The sequence below is a fragment of the Trachurus trachurus genome (genome assembly GCF_905171665.1).
Source record: "Trachurus trachurus genome assembly, chromosome: 20".
NCBI classification, from domain to species: Eukaryota; Metazoa; Chordata; class Actinopteri; order Carangiformes; family Carangidae; genus Trachurus; species Trachurus trachurus.
The window spans coordinates 22,803,721-22,821,716 of NC_139911.1; the positions used below are offsets into that span (position 1 = coordinate 22,803,721).

At 42.6% G+C, this 17,996-nt stretch overlaps 1 protein-coding gene across 1 annotated transcript in view; it reads left to right on the forward strand.

Annotated features, from left to right (window-relative positions):
* Window positions 1-17,996, forward strand: part of sugct (succinyl-CoA:glutarate-CoA transferase) — a 121,267-nt gene that overhangs the window by 40,500 nt on the left and 62,771 nt on the right. The window contains exons 10-12 of the mRNA XM_083995825.1: window positions 781-852; window positions 938-1,035; window positions 3,155-3,257. Of these exons, the coding sequence (XP_083851951.1) occupies window positions 781-852; window positions 938-1,035; window positions 3,155-3,257 (273 nt within the window). The remainder of the gene's footprint in view (window positions 1-780; window positions 853-937; window positions 1,036-3,154; window positions 3,258-17,996) is intronic.

Genomic DNA, 17,996 nt, shown 5'->3' on the forward strand with positions numbered 1-17,996 from the left:
TATGTTAATATTGAAAAGATTCATTTTTTTCCCCTCATTAATCTCACCACCCCATCATGACAGCAACAACCGAGAATTTTAGAAACTTTTGCAAATCAATTAAAAAAAGAAAAACTTCGAGGAGGCGTCTGTGAAAAGTCACCGCGGTAACGCAGTGAGGAGGAATGGAGCGTTACACTGATGCTGCATTCACCTGCAGTCGGGCAGACGGCCGTCGCTAACAAACCAGATGTCATTTTAGTCACAGAAGTCCAGAGAAAGACGGTAAAACGTGGGTCAGGTAAACAATACCACATCGCCATGACAACATATTGTCACGTGTATTGTTTTGTCTCGTGCTGACGGACCACTTGTTTACATAGAGGCTTGTTTATGCCGTTACGTGCAGCGGCTGTCGTCCGTCTGCTGTCTGCCCAATTTCACGTGAATGCAGCATGAAAAATACGACTGAGTTGCTTGCGATATACAACCGCAACGCTAGATGGGAGTAATTCCTACACAATGCACCTTTAAAGAATTTAAACAAATAGAAGAAGATGAGAAAGTCGTTAAACGAGCCAGTCGAAGCTCAGCCAATTGGAGAACGTGATGGAGATGTGATGTTTGTGTTGGTTCAATGTGAGGAAGATTCCGCCTCATCATCACTGCACACACAGCTTCACATATATTTATTTATTTATTTCTCTGCCAGTGACAGATGTGTGTTGTTGAATTGTGTTGGTTTTCCTCTCTGGTCTTTGTGTTTGTGATGTTTGATGTTCTTGTGTCTCCGTCTTTCAGGGTTTCAAAACCGAGGATGGACACATTGTTGTAGCCGCAGGCAACGACAAACAGTTCGTCAGAGTCTGTCAGGTAGGTTGTGTTACTAAAACAAACGTGCAGCAAGTTGTCGGCTCAGTGTTGTGGACCCGGTCCAAATGTTTGTGTGTATCTGCAGGTGTTGGAGCTGACGGAGCTGACGGAGGAGCCAAAATACAAAACCAACAAACTGAGAGTCCAGAATCGCACACAACTGCTGCACACACTGTCACACAGGTACTACACACACAAGTCTGGCTGCAGCAGTGAGTCTGTCCACATTGACTCCACATAGGCAATCAACATGTCTACAGCCTGGCACAAAAACTGCTTCAGTCTCTACTTCTGTATGAGGGTGAAAAACATTCTGATGAAAAACATCAGTTATTACAAGTTTTAAAAATAATCTATTATTTTAGATGATCAGAGCGCAGAGTTGTGTGTGAATGACAGCTGTGAGTCTTTCCCTGAGGCTGCTGCAGATTTATCATACACACACACGCTCACAAACGCAAACAGACAAACAACAGTCGAGACAGCAGTTTCTTGTTTGCTGAATAGTTTCTCTGTCTGAAGAAAATGGAGATGAGGAAGCACCACTGACCTAAAGTCAGTCTGTACGCAGCGTGTAAGAACTAGTGTTGTCACGATACCAACATTTTGGTACCGGTATCGGTACCAACATGTTTTTCGATACTTTTCGATACTTTTCGGTACTTTTCCACATAAAAAGAGAACACAAAAAATGTCATTATTGGCTTTATTTTAATAGAAAAATTTTGGACCATAAAACAGGAAATCAGTAAACAGTTACTGCTGCTGCAGGATTAACATTCCATCTATATGAATCTGAACTCTTCCTAAATTAAAAAATGTCTGTTTAAACATGAATATCAACTTGTTTGCATTATTTGAGGTCTGAAAACACTGCATCTTTTTTTGTTATTTTGACCAGTTGTAATTTTGGGGAGAAATTGTTATCAGTAGTTTATAGAATGAAACACAAATGTTCATGTTACTCAAACATACACCTATTGTTTCCCATATGTAGACCAAATTGATTCTGTTCCCCCCACCCCCATCAACGCAATATCGTTCCGTTAATTCATCTCTGCGTAGCGCTGCTTCGCCGTGCTCACTCACTCACAGAGAGAGAGAGAGAGAGAGAGAGAGAGACAGAGAGAGAGAGAGACAGAGAGAGCATGCAGCCAGTGGTGATCCGCGGTAAAAACAAAACTTATTAACGAGGCTGTGGCGGCCGTCTCTCTCTCGCGCGCGGCGCACACACACACACAAACACAGGCACATGGACAGGTGGCGCTGTAACGGTAATGATAAAAAGCACCTTGCTTCGTTTGTGACTCGCTCTCTCGCTCCTCGCGGCTCAAATTACAATGCGGCGACTTCACGCGGCGACGTCACCGCTGCTGGCGGCGCAGAATGAAAGTACCGGTCCCATCTAAGCGCAGTATGGTACTGTTTTAAATGCGTTAGTACCCCGGTACCAATCTAGTACCGGTATACCGTGCAACCCTAGTAAGAACTCAGTTGTAAATTCCCAGACATTAAAAATTGTTCCTTGTCCTTTTACTGTCACAAAGTATCCAATCTTAAAGGGATAATTCAACATTTTGGCAAATTGGCCCATTGCCATAATCCCTACAGTCATAGCAGTAGGTTCGTTATATATTACCTTTAATTGTCGGTGCAAGCTATTTTTAGAACAGCGGAGTAGAGCCGTGAGCTGCTCAGAGCTACGCTACGGAGGCTAATGGGATTTCTTGGTTTCCCTCATCAAACTCATCAAATACACAATCCAACAACTCCAAAACGCTCTGGTGGACAAGTTGTGACCTGCACATTCACCACGCTATGAGATAATAACAGAACGTTATGAGACAGAGTTGTTTTAGAGGTAAATGCAGAGACTGCTTGACGAAAAACTGCCCCTGACAGGAACGCACATCAGAGGTTTTGCACAAATTTACCTCAAAAACAACTGTCTTGTAATGTGCAAAACCTGTGATGCACATTCCTGTCAGAGGCAGTGTATTTGGATTGTGTATTTGATGAGTTTGATGGGGAAACCAAGAAATCCCATTTGCCTCGGTAGCGTAGCTCTGAGCAGCTAGCGACTCTGCTCCGCCGTTCTTAAAATAGCTTGCACCAACATTTCAAGGTTACAAACCTATTGCTATGACTACAGGGATTATGGCAATGGGCCAATCTGCCAACATGTTGAACTATCCCTTTAACATGATGAATCATGTTCAGGCTCATAATTAAATAATCAGAATACACATAGATTATCTTTGTTTCAGTCAACTGCTGTTAACACATCTTTTCTCTCTGGCAGGTTTTTGCAGAGGAAGACAGCTGATTGGCTGAGGAGGTTTGAGGGCTCAGGTGTTCCTGTTGGACCAATCAACAGCATCCAGGAAGTCTTTTCTGACCCACAGGTAAGACGCACACAGACACAGTGAAGTGTGAGTGGTGCCCACATCAGGCTTCGTCTCAGAAATAAGGACGTCAACGTCCTCCTCAAATGAGACACACCGCAGAGACTGGTGCTGATGCATTCAGGTGCTCAGTGAGTTGACAAGACATGTGACAGTGTTGGACTGTGAGTATGTGTCCTCGTCAGAGACATGAGGACAGTGTATGGGAGCTTTTGACGTTTCTCTGTTTAAAGGGATAGTTCAACATTTTGTCAAATTTGCCCATTGCCATAATCCCTATAGTCCCCATAGCAGTAGGTTCATTACCTTTAATTGACGGTGCATATTGTTTTGAGATCCACAGGGCGCGAGCTGCTCAGCTAACGGTACAGACAGTAGTCCCCTGTCCCTCATCAAACTCATCAAATACACAATCCAACAACTCCAAAACGCTCTCATGGACAAGTTGTGACCTGCACATTCACCACACTATGAAATAATCACGTAACATTATGAGACAGAGTTGTTTTAGAGGCAAATGCGTAGCCGTAATTATATCCCAGACACGGCTGCTGGGCGGAGTGATTTCAAAAGCGCAAGTTGTTCCGAGTGTTTGCTTCTTGTGTCGTAATACATAATTATACATGATTATTTCATAATGTGGTGAATGTGCAGGTCACAACTTGTCCATGAGAGCGTTTTGGAGTTGTTGGATTGTGTATTTAATGAGTTTGATGAGGGACAGGGGACCTGTACCGTTCACCTCCATTGTGTTCACTGAGCAGCTCATGTCTCTGCCCCGCCGATCTCAAAACAACATGCACCGATAATTAAAGGTAATGAACCTACTCCTATGACTATAGGCATTATGGCAATGAGCCAATTTGCCAAAATATTGAACTATCCATTTTTTTTATATACTTGTTTTTATTATATCCATTTAACCAATAGAGATGAGGTGAGGAGCTCCGTGTTGTGTTCATGCCGCCTCTGAAAATGACAAACACTAACCAAAAGGTGCAAACAGAAGTCATTGGCACTGCTGTTAACATCATGTCTCACTAAAGGATACATGAGCAACATAAGACCCAACTCTGGTTTTAATGAAGGTGACCAATAATACGCTGCAGCTGCATGGGCCTTTTATTGGTCCTCTTCATTTGATGGATTTACCGCCTCAGCACTGGTGGAGTGAGCTCAGCGTGAGCATCAGTTTTGGATTTTCAGAGCAGATGAAGATCACGTGAACGCATCGTTAGACAGCTGACCGAAGTTGGACAGGTTGTCTTTGTTGTGTCACTCTGAGTCTTTGTGGGTTTTGACTCATCCGTCTTCAGACACTGCGGTCTGCGGTGCCCTGGTCAAAAGACGCTGCACGAGCACCTGAAGTGCACCCAGACCATCTGCTGGTGGTCTCCTCTGTGTGCATGTATGTGTGTACGAGTGTGTGTGTGTGTGTGTGTGTGTGCGTGCGTGTGTCATAGCTGCTCATCAGACTTGTCCCTCCATATGGATTAAAAACACATTAGTCACTGATCACAGATTACACAACTCAGCATGATATAATAACACACAGCTCCAGGTCTCATTACTGTGTGTGTTGAGAACAAAGCAACAGGACATATGGCCTCTGTGTGTGTGTATGTGTAGAAGTAAGTGAAACAAATGAAGTGTATCTCATAGCGAGCCTCTTTATTTTTTCTGTGGTCTTTCTCCCTAAAACAAACACGAGTCAGTTATTTGTCTTCATCCAATCAAAGGTGAGCTCCGGTCAGCCCCTCCCCCTCCCCCTGCAGGCCTCTCCTCCTCCCATTTTATCCCATTTGTTTTCATTGGTTGTGGATGAATGGATCACTGCTGACGTGTGTGTGTGTGTTTTTCAGCCTTTCCATTAACACACATGATTTCCAGCTTCCATCACGTTATTGTTAAAGGGATAGTTAAACATTTTGGCAAATTGGCCCATTGCCTTAATCTCTATAGTCATAGCAGTAGGTTCGTTACCTTTTAATTGTCGGTGCAAGCTGTTTTTAGAACGGCGGAGCAGAGCCGTGAGCTGCTCAGAGCTACGCTACGGAGGCTCATGGGATTTCTTGGTTTCCCTCATCAAACTCATCAAATACACAATCCAACAACTCCAAAACACTCTGGTGGACAAGTTGTGACCTGCACTGGATTGTGTATTTGATGAGTTTGATGAGGGAAACCAAGAATCCAGCATCTCATGTCCAGATAAAATCCAGATGAGATTTAAGAGACGTTTGTTAGACAGTCACATGTCCAGGTGTAGCGTCTGGAACTGCTGCTACCACAGGAAGACAGAGTTGCTATGACGAAGCCTTTCAACATCTGGCCAGAAGTGGTTTGAAGAGTCAGAGTAGAGGTCAGCGAGGTCAGTTCCCCCAAAGTAAAAGTTCACTCACCCAAAGAACTATCATATCAGCTGATAGGATGATTAACAGAAGTTTAATTGGCAGCGATTTCTGATCATTGCTTTGTTCAGATTAGTCATATTTCTCAAGCAATAAAAAAAAAAGAGTTCCAGTTTTTCAAATGTTGTTTTTCACAACTTTGACATTTTTAGACCAAACAGTGAATCAATGAACGGAGAAAAAAAAGAAAACTGGGCAGATGAATTGATAATGATCAGTTGTTGTTGGAACATGTGACTCCTCTGCTCTCACTCAGTGTTCTGCATCTCTGAGGCTCTCAACAAGTTTTGTATGAATGTGTGTTTGGGTGTCTCGAGGACAACAGCTCCCATCACCACCTGTCATATAAAAGCTATGACTCAGTGTGTGTGTGTGTGTGTGTGTGTGTCAGAACAGCCCATCTGCCTCTCTAGGCCTACTGCACCACACTAATTTGTTTTCAACTAAGTTTGAACACAAGCACACCTGCCAGTGCTCACTGATGATGCAGATGTTTCAACACATCTGACTGTCGCTTTTCACATCGTAAAATAAAATTCATTATTAAGGTATGGGTCAGGTTTTCCTGACTCACTCTACTTGCGAACACTTCGACACAGCGTCTAGTTGTGTCTGTCTCAGTTCAAATGTCTCTGTGTTGTCCGTCTCACATGGTTTCTTTTCAGTTTGTACTAATCAGCAGCAGCAATCAGCAGCAGCAGCCTGCAGTGTGTGGGACTCTGCAGGTTGCTGATTAAAACGTTGTGTTTAAACAGTTGTTACTGTCAGGGTGAGGGTTTGCAGAAGGACCCGGAGTGCAGAAACAGACTAGGAACCAGGTACATGTGACAAAAAATATTTATTCACGACAAAAGAAACAGCCCTGACTGGACAGGAGCCAGACACACTGCTGGCTGGACACTGGAGACAGTAGAGACCAGAGCTGGGTGCTGTAGTGTGGACCCCCAACACTGAGACAGGAGTGGTGTCCGCTAGGGATTTTCCCAAACCTGAATACGTTATTTGGAAGTAGGCCGACACAAATAATGCTTCGATCCAAAATAGTTTTTCTGTCCGAAGTTTCCCCTCATTATTCAGGAGCAAAAAGAAAAAGAAACATTTGGATGCGTGTTTTGAGCATGATTTTGAGCCAACTACAAGAGATTAAAACAAAATGGAACAAAAAAATATGTTAGTGCGTGTTTTGAGCCAATCACATCCATGCATGAGATACTGCCACATTTGGTTTTGGTGAGGAGAGCCCTCAGGCTCAGTCCCTTACGTTATCGCAGAGGAGCAACAGCACATAACCAGGTGACTCTGGTTCACAGTCCAACACAGTAGGTGGCGCTAATGCACCTCAACGGGAAAAGAAGCGGCAAAAAACGGTGGATACATTTTTTTGAGTGTCACAAAAAGGTCAGAAGGTCAGCTGTCCCGGATGTTAGCGAGTGCTAGCATGTCTCTCTCTCAGCAGCAGCAGTCAGGACCGCAAAGAAAAAGAAATACAGTCTGAGTGAAGCGCTGGAGCCGCTGACGGATACCTGGACGTCACCGACAACTAAAGCCTCAAGTGGTAACAAGTATGAGGGCCGTTGTGGTGAGCTATCTTGATGCTAACTTCGGCTAGCGGTAGCGGTTAGCCTCTGCCGCTAACACCCTCTTACCAGCTCACCACAACGGCCCTCCTGCTTGTTACAACATAACACTGGAGGCTCCCGTTGTTGGTGACGGTCGGTTATCGGCCCACGGCTCCAGCGCTTCACTCAGACTGTATTTCCTTTCCTTTGTGGTCTTGACAACTGCTGCTGTCAGGGGCAGGAGGCTACACAGTTGAGCCAGAGAGGAGGGGCAGAGTTTGAATGTTTTGTTTACAAACTGCAACAAACGGAACTCCAGACTCTACCTTTCACGTCAGGACATTGATTGTATTCGGACGCAATCAGAAAATGGTCTGAAGGCTAGGCCGTCCCATTTACTGATGGTTGACACCGCCTTTTGAAGCCGTTGTCTCCGCATATGTGTGGCTGCCTTTTTTACAGCTCGCCTTTATCATAAACGGTTCAGAATTTATAATATGTTGTTGATGTTTTGTAAAACATATGCAAGTGCTGATGATAAGTTCGGTTTAGCGCCGATGCTACGTTCTGTTTAGCATCGAAGCTACGTTCAGTTTAGCATCGATGCTATGCTCGGTTTAGCGTCTGTTCCTGTACCACGTGATTACACGCACCCTATATGGTCCCTTCTTGTCATAGAGGCACCATTCAAGGACCCTCGGAAAGCAGAAAATCACACGATTCAGATACAGGTTACAGCTCGCCTCTATCATTAACGGTTCAGAAGTTGTTTAATGTTTTGTAAAACATTCGTCTTTAGAGGGTTAAAACAGCAATGTTCTATTTAAAGCCATTTTTCTCACTTTTCAGTTTTTTGGTCATAATCGATTAAAATGCCCATAACTTTTGATCTGAGAGGGCAATCTCAGTTATTCAAACAGTTGTGAATACCTGAAAACTTCTAGTTTATGGAAATATCAAAAAATGAAAATGTCAAAATCCCACCAAGGGTTTTCCCAGGCCACCACACATTTTCATTTCATTTCTTTATTTATTGAATTGGGACAGTGCACATTCATCAACACTGACGCATTAAGTATCAGTGTAAATGTGCCGGACTTAGCACAACTGCTAAATTTCAGCCGCAGTCCCAAGGCAGGTTTCTAAAAAACATAACACAGAATTTTAAAGCAGTACTAAAGAACTTTCAGTTTTGGTTGAGTTTGGCGGCGCCTGTGGACCAAAGCGGTAGTGTTTTGCCTGAAGGAAGACTCAATTTCCCATGAACACTAGCGTGAAGCCCTGTAAATATCCTGCATTAAAATTAACAAAAGACATCAAAACTAAGTTTCTGTTTCCAGTGGATCATTTCAAAGTGAAAACACAAACATAATCCATTGCTAAAGTGCTGTATTGCCTGTTCCCTCCTTGTTGTGACTCGCAAAAGTGAAAGTGAAAGTAAAGTGAGAGTCGGGTTCCTACCATGCTCCTCAAAGCTGCTTAGTGCCAGAGAAAGAGATACAGACCCCCTCAGACCACGACAGAGGTGTCATTCAACTTGTTGTAAGTCGATGTATCATCACAAAAGTTATGAAAATATTTTATGAAGGTTGAAAAGTTACTTAGTGCTGCTTTAAAACCTTGTGATGACAAGTCATACAGTGGGCAATTACAAGACAGAACACAGACAGACGATATCAAGGCAAAACAGACGCAGACAAACAAAATAAGAACAGACAAATTTGACCCACAGTTAAAGAACAATATACCATACATGCCCGGGAACAGACATCAGATTTAAACAGTATTTAAACTATATGAGCGCATGTCTGATTTGTTTTTAACCAATGTTTGAGATTTTTTTAAAAGACTAAATAGTTGTCGCAGTTTCTGATGTGTGGTGGTAACTTATTCCAAGACTGTGTACCTCTTACAGAACTGACCATTTGACAAAATTTTGTTCTGCGCCTCGGTACATTACAGTCACCTCTTGTTAAGGCTCTGGTTCTTCGTCCTTCATTATTTTTTCTCTGAATAAATGTATTCAGTGGTGGTGGGGCAAGTGCGTTTAAAACTTTGAAGATGAGACAGACATCCATAAAAATCTGATAGCTGTCTAAATCAAGAATGTTAAACTTTTTTAAAACATTACAATAATGAAAATGAAGAGGTTTCCTGTCCAAAATCTTAACTGTCTTTTTGAAGAGAGACTTGATGGGTTTCAATATACTTTCTGTTGTGTGTGTCCATGTTGTAAAACAATAATTTATGTGTGAGAATATCATGGCATGCATATAGACTTTAGCACATACGTAAGCTAGGTCGTCCAAAGGATGTAGCCGCTGAATTGGGACACAGCTTGTACCCTTGCTGGTTTGTGGAGGTGATTTTGATGTGTTGAGGGAATAAAATCCAATATTTCATCATATTTGTTGTTTTATGAAATGAAAGCTGTTGACATGTGACAGTGTTGTAGAATCCTGGCCACAGCTCTCCAGAGGTTTGCTTTGGTCGACATAGACTTCCTCTTTAATTTGTCACTAGCATCAGTTTAGAACCTCCTCAGGCGACCTGGTACAGCAAATCCCAATCTGATGATGTAAACATCAACCTCAGGACAAGTCTGTCTGCAAATGGATCATTAAGAAAACACATAGTCTTGAAAGCTGCTCCTGAACTCCACTCGGGTTCGAACACTTTGCTATAGGACACCTCGGCTGACAGTAGAGTGTTGACAGCTGCTCCTCACCGTATTTACTCTGTCGCCCTAATTGCATGGTTCTGGCAGTGAATGTTTCCCACATGATGGCTGCAATTAACAGAGGAAAAAACCTCTCTGAGGCTGCTGGTGTTCAGATGCAGGAGCAGATTGAGTTTCACAGCATTCTGTTTAGATCAGCCATGCTGGGAAACGATAGCTGCCTTGCTGTTTGGCTTCCTATAGTATGTTCATTAGCCTCCAGTCACTGGCAGTAAACACATGGAACCACATCAGACCTGGTGCTTCGCAGACAGCAGATCATGTCGAAGTAAACCGAAGAGATTGTGTTTATTTTTTCAACACTTTGTTTGAAGTTTAAAATTTCTGCTGTCTCTCAGACACCAGGATTCTATCTATCACTGACCGTCTCCTACCAATGGGTCCCAGCACTTTGAGTTTTGCGTTCCTTCCTTTGTCTTCAAAATCAGACTTTAATCTGAACATTTAACCTGTAGCTGGGGTTTTCCCTTTAAGGCAGCTGCTGTTTTAATTTATTTTCTTCCTAAATTGATGCTGTTATGAGCTGAGACTTTGGTGCATTAACATCATTTAAAGTAATAATAATTAGAAAAGATTTAATTAATCATCTTCATAGTAATCTTTGTTCTGGAACTGATTGTCCACCAATAAATCGTGCCATCTTTCTCCAGCAGCCAACTGCAGCTTCTTGGTTGTCCTCAACTACACCATCAAGGAAACCCTTTGAAAATGTTTCCTCCATTATGACCACATGATTAGCTTTTAGAAGTGTTTAGAAGTGAACTGGAATAAATAATTTGGACGCCTGGAAGAAAATGAATGAAACTGCTCTGGAGAACTAAAGCTTCCACAGTTTTTGCAGTCAATGGACTAAAACATGTAAAGCAAGCTGTATGCGCTTTTAATGTGAGTGTGTGTGTGTGATGGTGATGATGATGATGATGTGGAGCTTCCACACAGCAGTTCTGCAGAGAAGCTGTTACTAATCAAGGCGGTAGGAAGTCACCACTCCAAACCTGAAATCTGGAAGTCATTTGGAAAAACGCCAAACACTCTTTTCAAATTTGGCACAGGGTCTCTCTCTCTCTCTCTCTCTCTCTCTCTCTCTCTCACTATCTTTTTTATCATAAAGGAGCTACTGTTCCCTACACCGGTTCCTTTCATTCTTTCAATTACTCCTTTAATGCTCCTCTAGTCTGTGGCCTTGTCCACCATGTAGTGCTGCTGTTACTGTTCACTGTTTTATTTGATCCACTCTACCGAATGTTGTCTTCCAAACTTCAGACAATAGAAGAAATGTAGTGTTATCCGGGACGTTACCCACAGGTTCTCTGAAGCTCGGAGCAAACTGCTCCACCATCACCATTGCAAGTTGGACATTTAAACGTGTGAGTCTGTAAGGGCTGACTCAGTGTATGTTGGAGACACACTCTGGTGGCAACTTGTCATGGCCCTTGGTCTTCCGCCAGTGGCTCGGTTTTCTGTTCTGTTTTGTTATTGGACTCTTAGTTTCTGTGTTCCCCTGTTTAGTTTAGTTCCTGTTTTATTTTGAAGTTCTGTGTTGTGTCATGGTCTGTGTCTTGTCCTAGTTTCCTGTTTTATTTTGAAGTCCTTGTCTTGTCTTCCTGTGTTTTCCCTCCTCAATCTCCCTGCACACCTGTCCTGCGTTTCACATCGTCAGCCCTGCTCCTTGTGTGTCTCCACCAATCAGGTTTCTTTGCCCTCCTGTCTCCTCACCTGTTGCTTGTTGGTTTGATTAGTTCTGTTGTATTTAGTCTTGTGTTTTGTCAGTTCCGTGGTGGATTATTGTTTGTCGTCATGGTGTTCTGTTCTCCTGGCTGTTGTAGCAATTAAAACCTCAGTTTGCAAGAAATCTGCCTGTACGCTCCTGCATTTGGGTCCTTCCTCCTACAACCTTGACACAACTCAAGGAATTGGTTAGGTTTAATGGATCATAATTTGGGTTGATGTCAAAAAATTGTGGTCATGATTAGCGTTCTGGTATATTTTAATTTCCCTTCAGTACCCTGCCAGGGATTGAAACGCTTTCTCTGCATTTCTCCTGCAGAGAATCTACCAGCCAATCAGCAAACAGAGGGAGTGGGGATCATCATTGTTGACAGCATAGAGCAGCTTCATTATGTATTGCTACCAGTCAAAGGTTAAAGCAGAAGTAAGTGATCCGGTGGTTTTGGCTAACTTCTTGTCAGCCGATGGAGTTAGCAGTCCCAGCCCTCGTCCCTACGTCACCACATTCACGCGCATCCCTTGGCTGCACACACAGAGAGGACCGCCCCTTTATGCCGTTCTCTCTCCTCATTGGATAAAGGTTGTAGGATACAAGGAAAGTTTTCTCCTCGGCTTACAGCAGAGCAGAGTGACTGACAGACCCGTGTTTCAGACCAAACACTCTATATAAGTGATTGCTGTCGGAAGATAGAACTATTTAAGACTTATATTAACATAAATATTCCGCTTACTTCTGCTTTAACTACATAATTCTAAGTCTATATTTTAAGCTTGTTTGTAGCGGAAGCTCCCAGTGTCTCAGTTCACTGCTCTTCACCGGCGGAACAATTTCTCATGTTGGGGCTTCAATACAAGAGGGACATTACAGACGAGCAGTATGGAGGTATTTGGATGTTTTTTGGTGTGTCTTTTTGGACGAAGAAAGTTGGTATCCATTGACAACCATTATATGGACAAATATTGCTGCGCAGACCCCCCCGTAACTCAGAGAAGCCACGGAGGACTCTGAAAATTCTCACAGCTCTTAGTCAACATGAGGGTGAGTAGATAATGAGTGAAATTTGAATTTTGGGTGAACTATCCCTTTAACTGTATCACCATTCTCTCGCTTTCTGATTTCTTTCTTATACTATTACATGTTCACATCTTGAAGGTCTCACAGTCATTTTTACCTTTTTACTGTTTCCTGTCCCTCTGCCCTCTCCTTGCCCACCCTCTGCCTCTTTCTCTAGAGTTCAGCAGTAACCCACCTTGTTTTTACGACTGCAAACCCTCCGTCCATGTATCTGTCATGCCGCCTGGGCAGTAGCCAGGTCCTGCAGAACATATCCAGCTAAATATGGCTTTAATATCCTGACTACTGGAGGTGCACTTGATTTATCCCAGCTGAAACCTAAACAGCCTCTGAAGTGGATACCTTGCATGTAAGATCAAATAAATCAGCCACTCTTGAGGCTGAAACCACCCACTTCTGGCAGCACTGGAGCCTTGCACTGTACGAAGCTAAACAGGGAATCAAAGAATTTAATTTACAATCCTGCACAGTGCTCCGGACTACATAGGGAATCTGGGATCTGACCCCTCAACCCTGGCATTGGTATCACCTTACTCCATCCATGTTTTCATATTCGTTTTGCTCTCAGTGGTGTAAGGAGTGCTTGGATCTCCAACCCCTGCAGTCAACTTACTTGTCATGGCATCACTGCCCCACTCATATGAGTTTAACCTCTATCTACAGCAGTGTCTGTGTCTTGCTCTTAGAAAATAAAACTAAGTGACCCTTTATTGGGGGAAGTGTTAGCTGCTCTTTCTTGGGAATTCAACCTTTGACTCTGATAAGTGTGTCCCTTACCTTGTAGAATGGAACTGCCCTACAAAGGCAAAGTGCAGTATCTGTATTTTTTTTTTTTGACCAATCAAAAGTGTGGCATATTCTCTTCAATCTGGTGAAATTTGATATTGGTACTGCTAAAATTTCCAGAGTTATTGGGCTTTTTATTTTGCTGTCCATCCAAAAAAGCACTGTGAAACCAAGGCAAAGTGCAGTATCTGCAAAGAGTACTGTACTCCCTAGATTCTATAATTTACTCAATGATTCCATTGGAGTAAAACCAAGGCAAAGTGCCGTATCTGTAGCTAATACCAAGCCAAGGAGCAGTATCTGCACCAAAACCAAGGCAAAAGTGCAGTATCTGCCATAAAACGGTCAAAATTGGTCAGAAAGACTACAAAATACATTTAATTCAGTCCACCTTTATCTAATCAATTATAGACTTAGTTATTCATAATTTGATGCTTAAACCTGAGAATGAAAAACACAAAAAGCTGTTTTTCTCAGTTTGACATTTTTACAGATACTGCACTTTGCCTTTGTAGGGCCGGGAAGCTCTCGCCTTCACACGATAAGATGTCTTTCTCAGGAATCTTAGTATCTTGCATTGAGCTACAGCCTTTTTTCGTGTTTCCTCTCCTCACTTTTGAAATATGTTTTTTTTAGTCAACTTTGGAGCACTTTGTATCTCTGTTTGGACACAAGTTATGCAAAGTATTACTGTCTGGAACTAGTCAAATAAAATAGAAACGCCAAGAAAAATGATGCTGCAGAAGACGTCACTTTTCCAGCGAACTCCCACACTCGGGTCATGAGGACCGCACACTGTCTACTCGAAATCAAAACGAGTCTCCAGTCACATTCCTGGGAAACGCTCTCTCCGTTAGGACTGGATTGAAGGAGTGAAGGTGTGAGGACAGACAAAAGGCTTCCGCTGAGGTCACTGGGATCAAACCCGGAACATCCCCAGACATCAACACAAGTCTCCACGATGTCGGCCCTTTTCACTGAGGTGAGGGAACAATAAAATGCAGCACTTAAATGTCAGATTTTGTTCACATTTATCAAGTGGGACAGTATTTCTGATTCTGTGAAGTGGATGGAGGGATGGGTTGGATTATGGGAAGATTCAACTAGTAGGGAGTTGTCTTTTAAAGTCCTGAAGGCCTGCTTTACCAGATATGATCTAGTTTTCCTTGGAGATTCCCATTCAGGAGACAGGAGACATTCAGGGGAACAATCTGTCTGCACGTTACATCTCAGAATGAAGGGTCTTTGATGATATTAAAGGGGTAGTTCAACATTTTGGCAAATTGGCCCATTGCCGTAATCGCTATAGTCATAGCAGTAGGTTCGTTACCTTTAATTGTCGGTGTAAGCTATTTTTTGAACGGCGGAGCAGAGCTGTGAGCTGCTCAGAGCTACGCTACGGAGGCTAATGGGATTTCTTGGTTTCCCTCATCAAACTCATCAAATACACAATTCAAAAACTCCAAAACGCTCTGGTGGACAAGTTGTGACCTGCACATTCACCACGCTATGAGATAATAATGGAATGCTACGAAACGGAGCAGTTTTCGAGGTAATTACAGAGTCTGCTTGCTGAAAAACTGTCCCTGAACGCAACACGCATCAATGGTTTTGCATGAATTTACCTCTAAAAAAACTCTGTCTGGTAACGTTGTGTTATTATCTCATAGCGTGGTGAATGTGCAGGTCACAACTTGTCCACCAGAGCGTTTTGGAGTTTTTGAATTGTGTATTTGATGAGTTTGATGAGGGAAACCAAGAAATCCCATTAGCCTCCGTAGCGTAGCTCTGAGCAGCTCGCGGCTCTGCTCCGCCGTTCTAAAAATAGCTTGCACCGACAATTAAAGGTAACAAAGCTACTGCTATGACTATAGCGATTATGGCAATGGGCCAATTTGCCAAAATGTTGAACCATCCCTTTAAAGTGCATTGTTACAAAGCAGCAATGGTCACTTTAGGTTTACTCAGCCTGTTAACTGAGATGTCACGTGACATTGGCGTTCATGTAATATCAAGTGAAAAACCAGCAGCACATGGTCTGAATGACACAAGACAATTGGCCAACGACCTCATGACATAAAGACCAATAGCCAAATGAATGATGTCCCTTTGTGTGTACAGACATAACGGGGATGGTTGGCTGGAAGTTGATATGTGAAAGCAAGTTATGTCACAGGATCATGTCACGTTATAAAAGACCAAGTTGAAGGTCTGTTTTTACAAGCGCCATATTGAAGCAGCTGTTCAACTATCACACGGGGAGAAATCCATCACAGATGAAGAATAACAAAGAAGCTTCTACACCCACAGGAGCAAGACACCAGGATGCAATGGATGATCACAAATCTTAAAGGAGGAAACTTTTTTCTGACTCCTTGTCAGACCGGATTCTTTCTCGACAGATATTGAAAAATGTCAGGGGTTCGTTCAGGATAGCTCGGATTTAAAGTCGCGTTGACAGACCTGACGCTTCCTCCAGGTCACGTAGACCTATAACCCCATCTGTTCCCAGATAACCCAGACAAGCCACAAGCTGACGGTTAAACACAGCTCTGGGGAAATATATTTCTGGTCTGTGTGAGTGGTGTGTTGGATAGATGGATGTGGAGGTGTGGGGAGGATTGATGAGGAACTTGAACTCCAATAATAAAGTTTCCACCAGTTCAGGAAAATAGACATGCACAAAAAAAACAAAAAAAAAAACGAGTTATGTAATATTTACAGTAAAACAAATCTCTTTGACCTCTGGTTGACATAATGGCATATCTACTGACCTGCTACTCTTGATTTTAGATTCTTGTACTTTCAGGGTAGTAGCTTTATGAATGGATGGGATATACTGTATGAAGAGCCAATCATACTTAGCTTATTGGCATTTTCATTTAATTTCATTTCGATTTATTCCATTCATGGTTTACATACTTCTCACGGTTGCACATATTTACATGCTTTAGTATGCATAATCACCATAAATGAAAAGGAACCTGCCCCTTTCTGTAGTTTTAATTACATTGGCTTAATATCAACACCAATATTATACACTATTTCAAAAAATTAAAGATGATGAAACATGTAATAATAACAAGTAAAATAGCAGTGGATACAGCTCGTCTATCTTTTCTTTTTTCCCTTTTTTTTCTCGTTTTCCTTTTTTGTAGGCGCTTATTTTTTTCTTTTTTAAACATTTTCTTAAACTGAGATATACTTGTACAACTTTTCAGTTACTTTGTGAATGCCATAGTTTTACACCTTCAGCAGAAATACACATTTGTTATAAGCTTAGCCCTGCAAATGTATGTTTAAACTCAATCATTGACTGCTCACCTTTCCAATGACCTGAAAAACCCAAAAACCTTTATTTAATTTCAGTGAGAAACTCTCTGTCATTTCTTGCTGTCTGTGGTCATGTCGGTGCTTGTAATCACAGTAAGTCGATCTCCCATTAGCATACTTTAAGTGAAGCACATCCAGGAGCAGACCACATGAACTTGACATAGCTCCACTATACGGTGGGAGGCATACAAGGCCATATAGTTGTCATGGTAACTCCCAGACTGCATAGAGATCAGCTTACCTTTCATTGACAGTAATTATAATAACAGCAAAGCTTGGTCAGCTTGGCCTTAGGAAAATATGGTCATTTTGGTTTAAATAAGTATTTAATTAACATTAGTATAACCTTTGTTGTCATAGTCACAGTAATAACAATGTGGTTAACTTTGTTGGACGGTCATGGTTAATAGATTCAACATAAACTGCTACTTTCACATGGGAATGGAACTCCACTCTCCTGTGGCACATTCGTCTCTCCACCACAACCCCCCTCCCAGTTTGGACCTCGTGTGTCTTGACGTCACTGCGCTTTAAAGGTCCTGCAGTTTGGACTGAAATGACATCAGCTAAAACCTCATGTGTCCTCTCGGGGGGGGGGGGGGGGGGGGGGGGGGGGTTAGGCGGTTTGGAGGACACCCGCTCAACGTCTTCCCCTGTTCCGAAACACATCTCTCCACTTGATAAATCGCCTTCATCTGTCGGATGATGAATCACTGCGTTATCAGAGGGAGTGCTGAGTCAGCAGGGAGTGCTTCTCATAACTCTGCTGTGGATTTAGTTTGGATGAAAGGGCAGCTTTTTTTTTTTTGGTAATGGACCCAACAAGGAGAATCAAGACGGAATGAAAACAAACAGAAGACACGCATGTAGGTAAACGCTGTGGGCCTTTTCTTTGAATCAATCACAGCTTCCTGCAACACAATACGCAGCTGACTTCAAGGATGTTATCAGTCCGCTCCTGGGTGGGACATCCATCACTTGGGATAGAAATCACAGATGAGGAGCAAAACAAAAATGCTTTGAAAGTGCAGCATGACTCAAATGTGAATGAAATGAATTCATGCATCCATTATGCATATCCATCCAGTAGCTCCACTGCATACATTT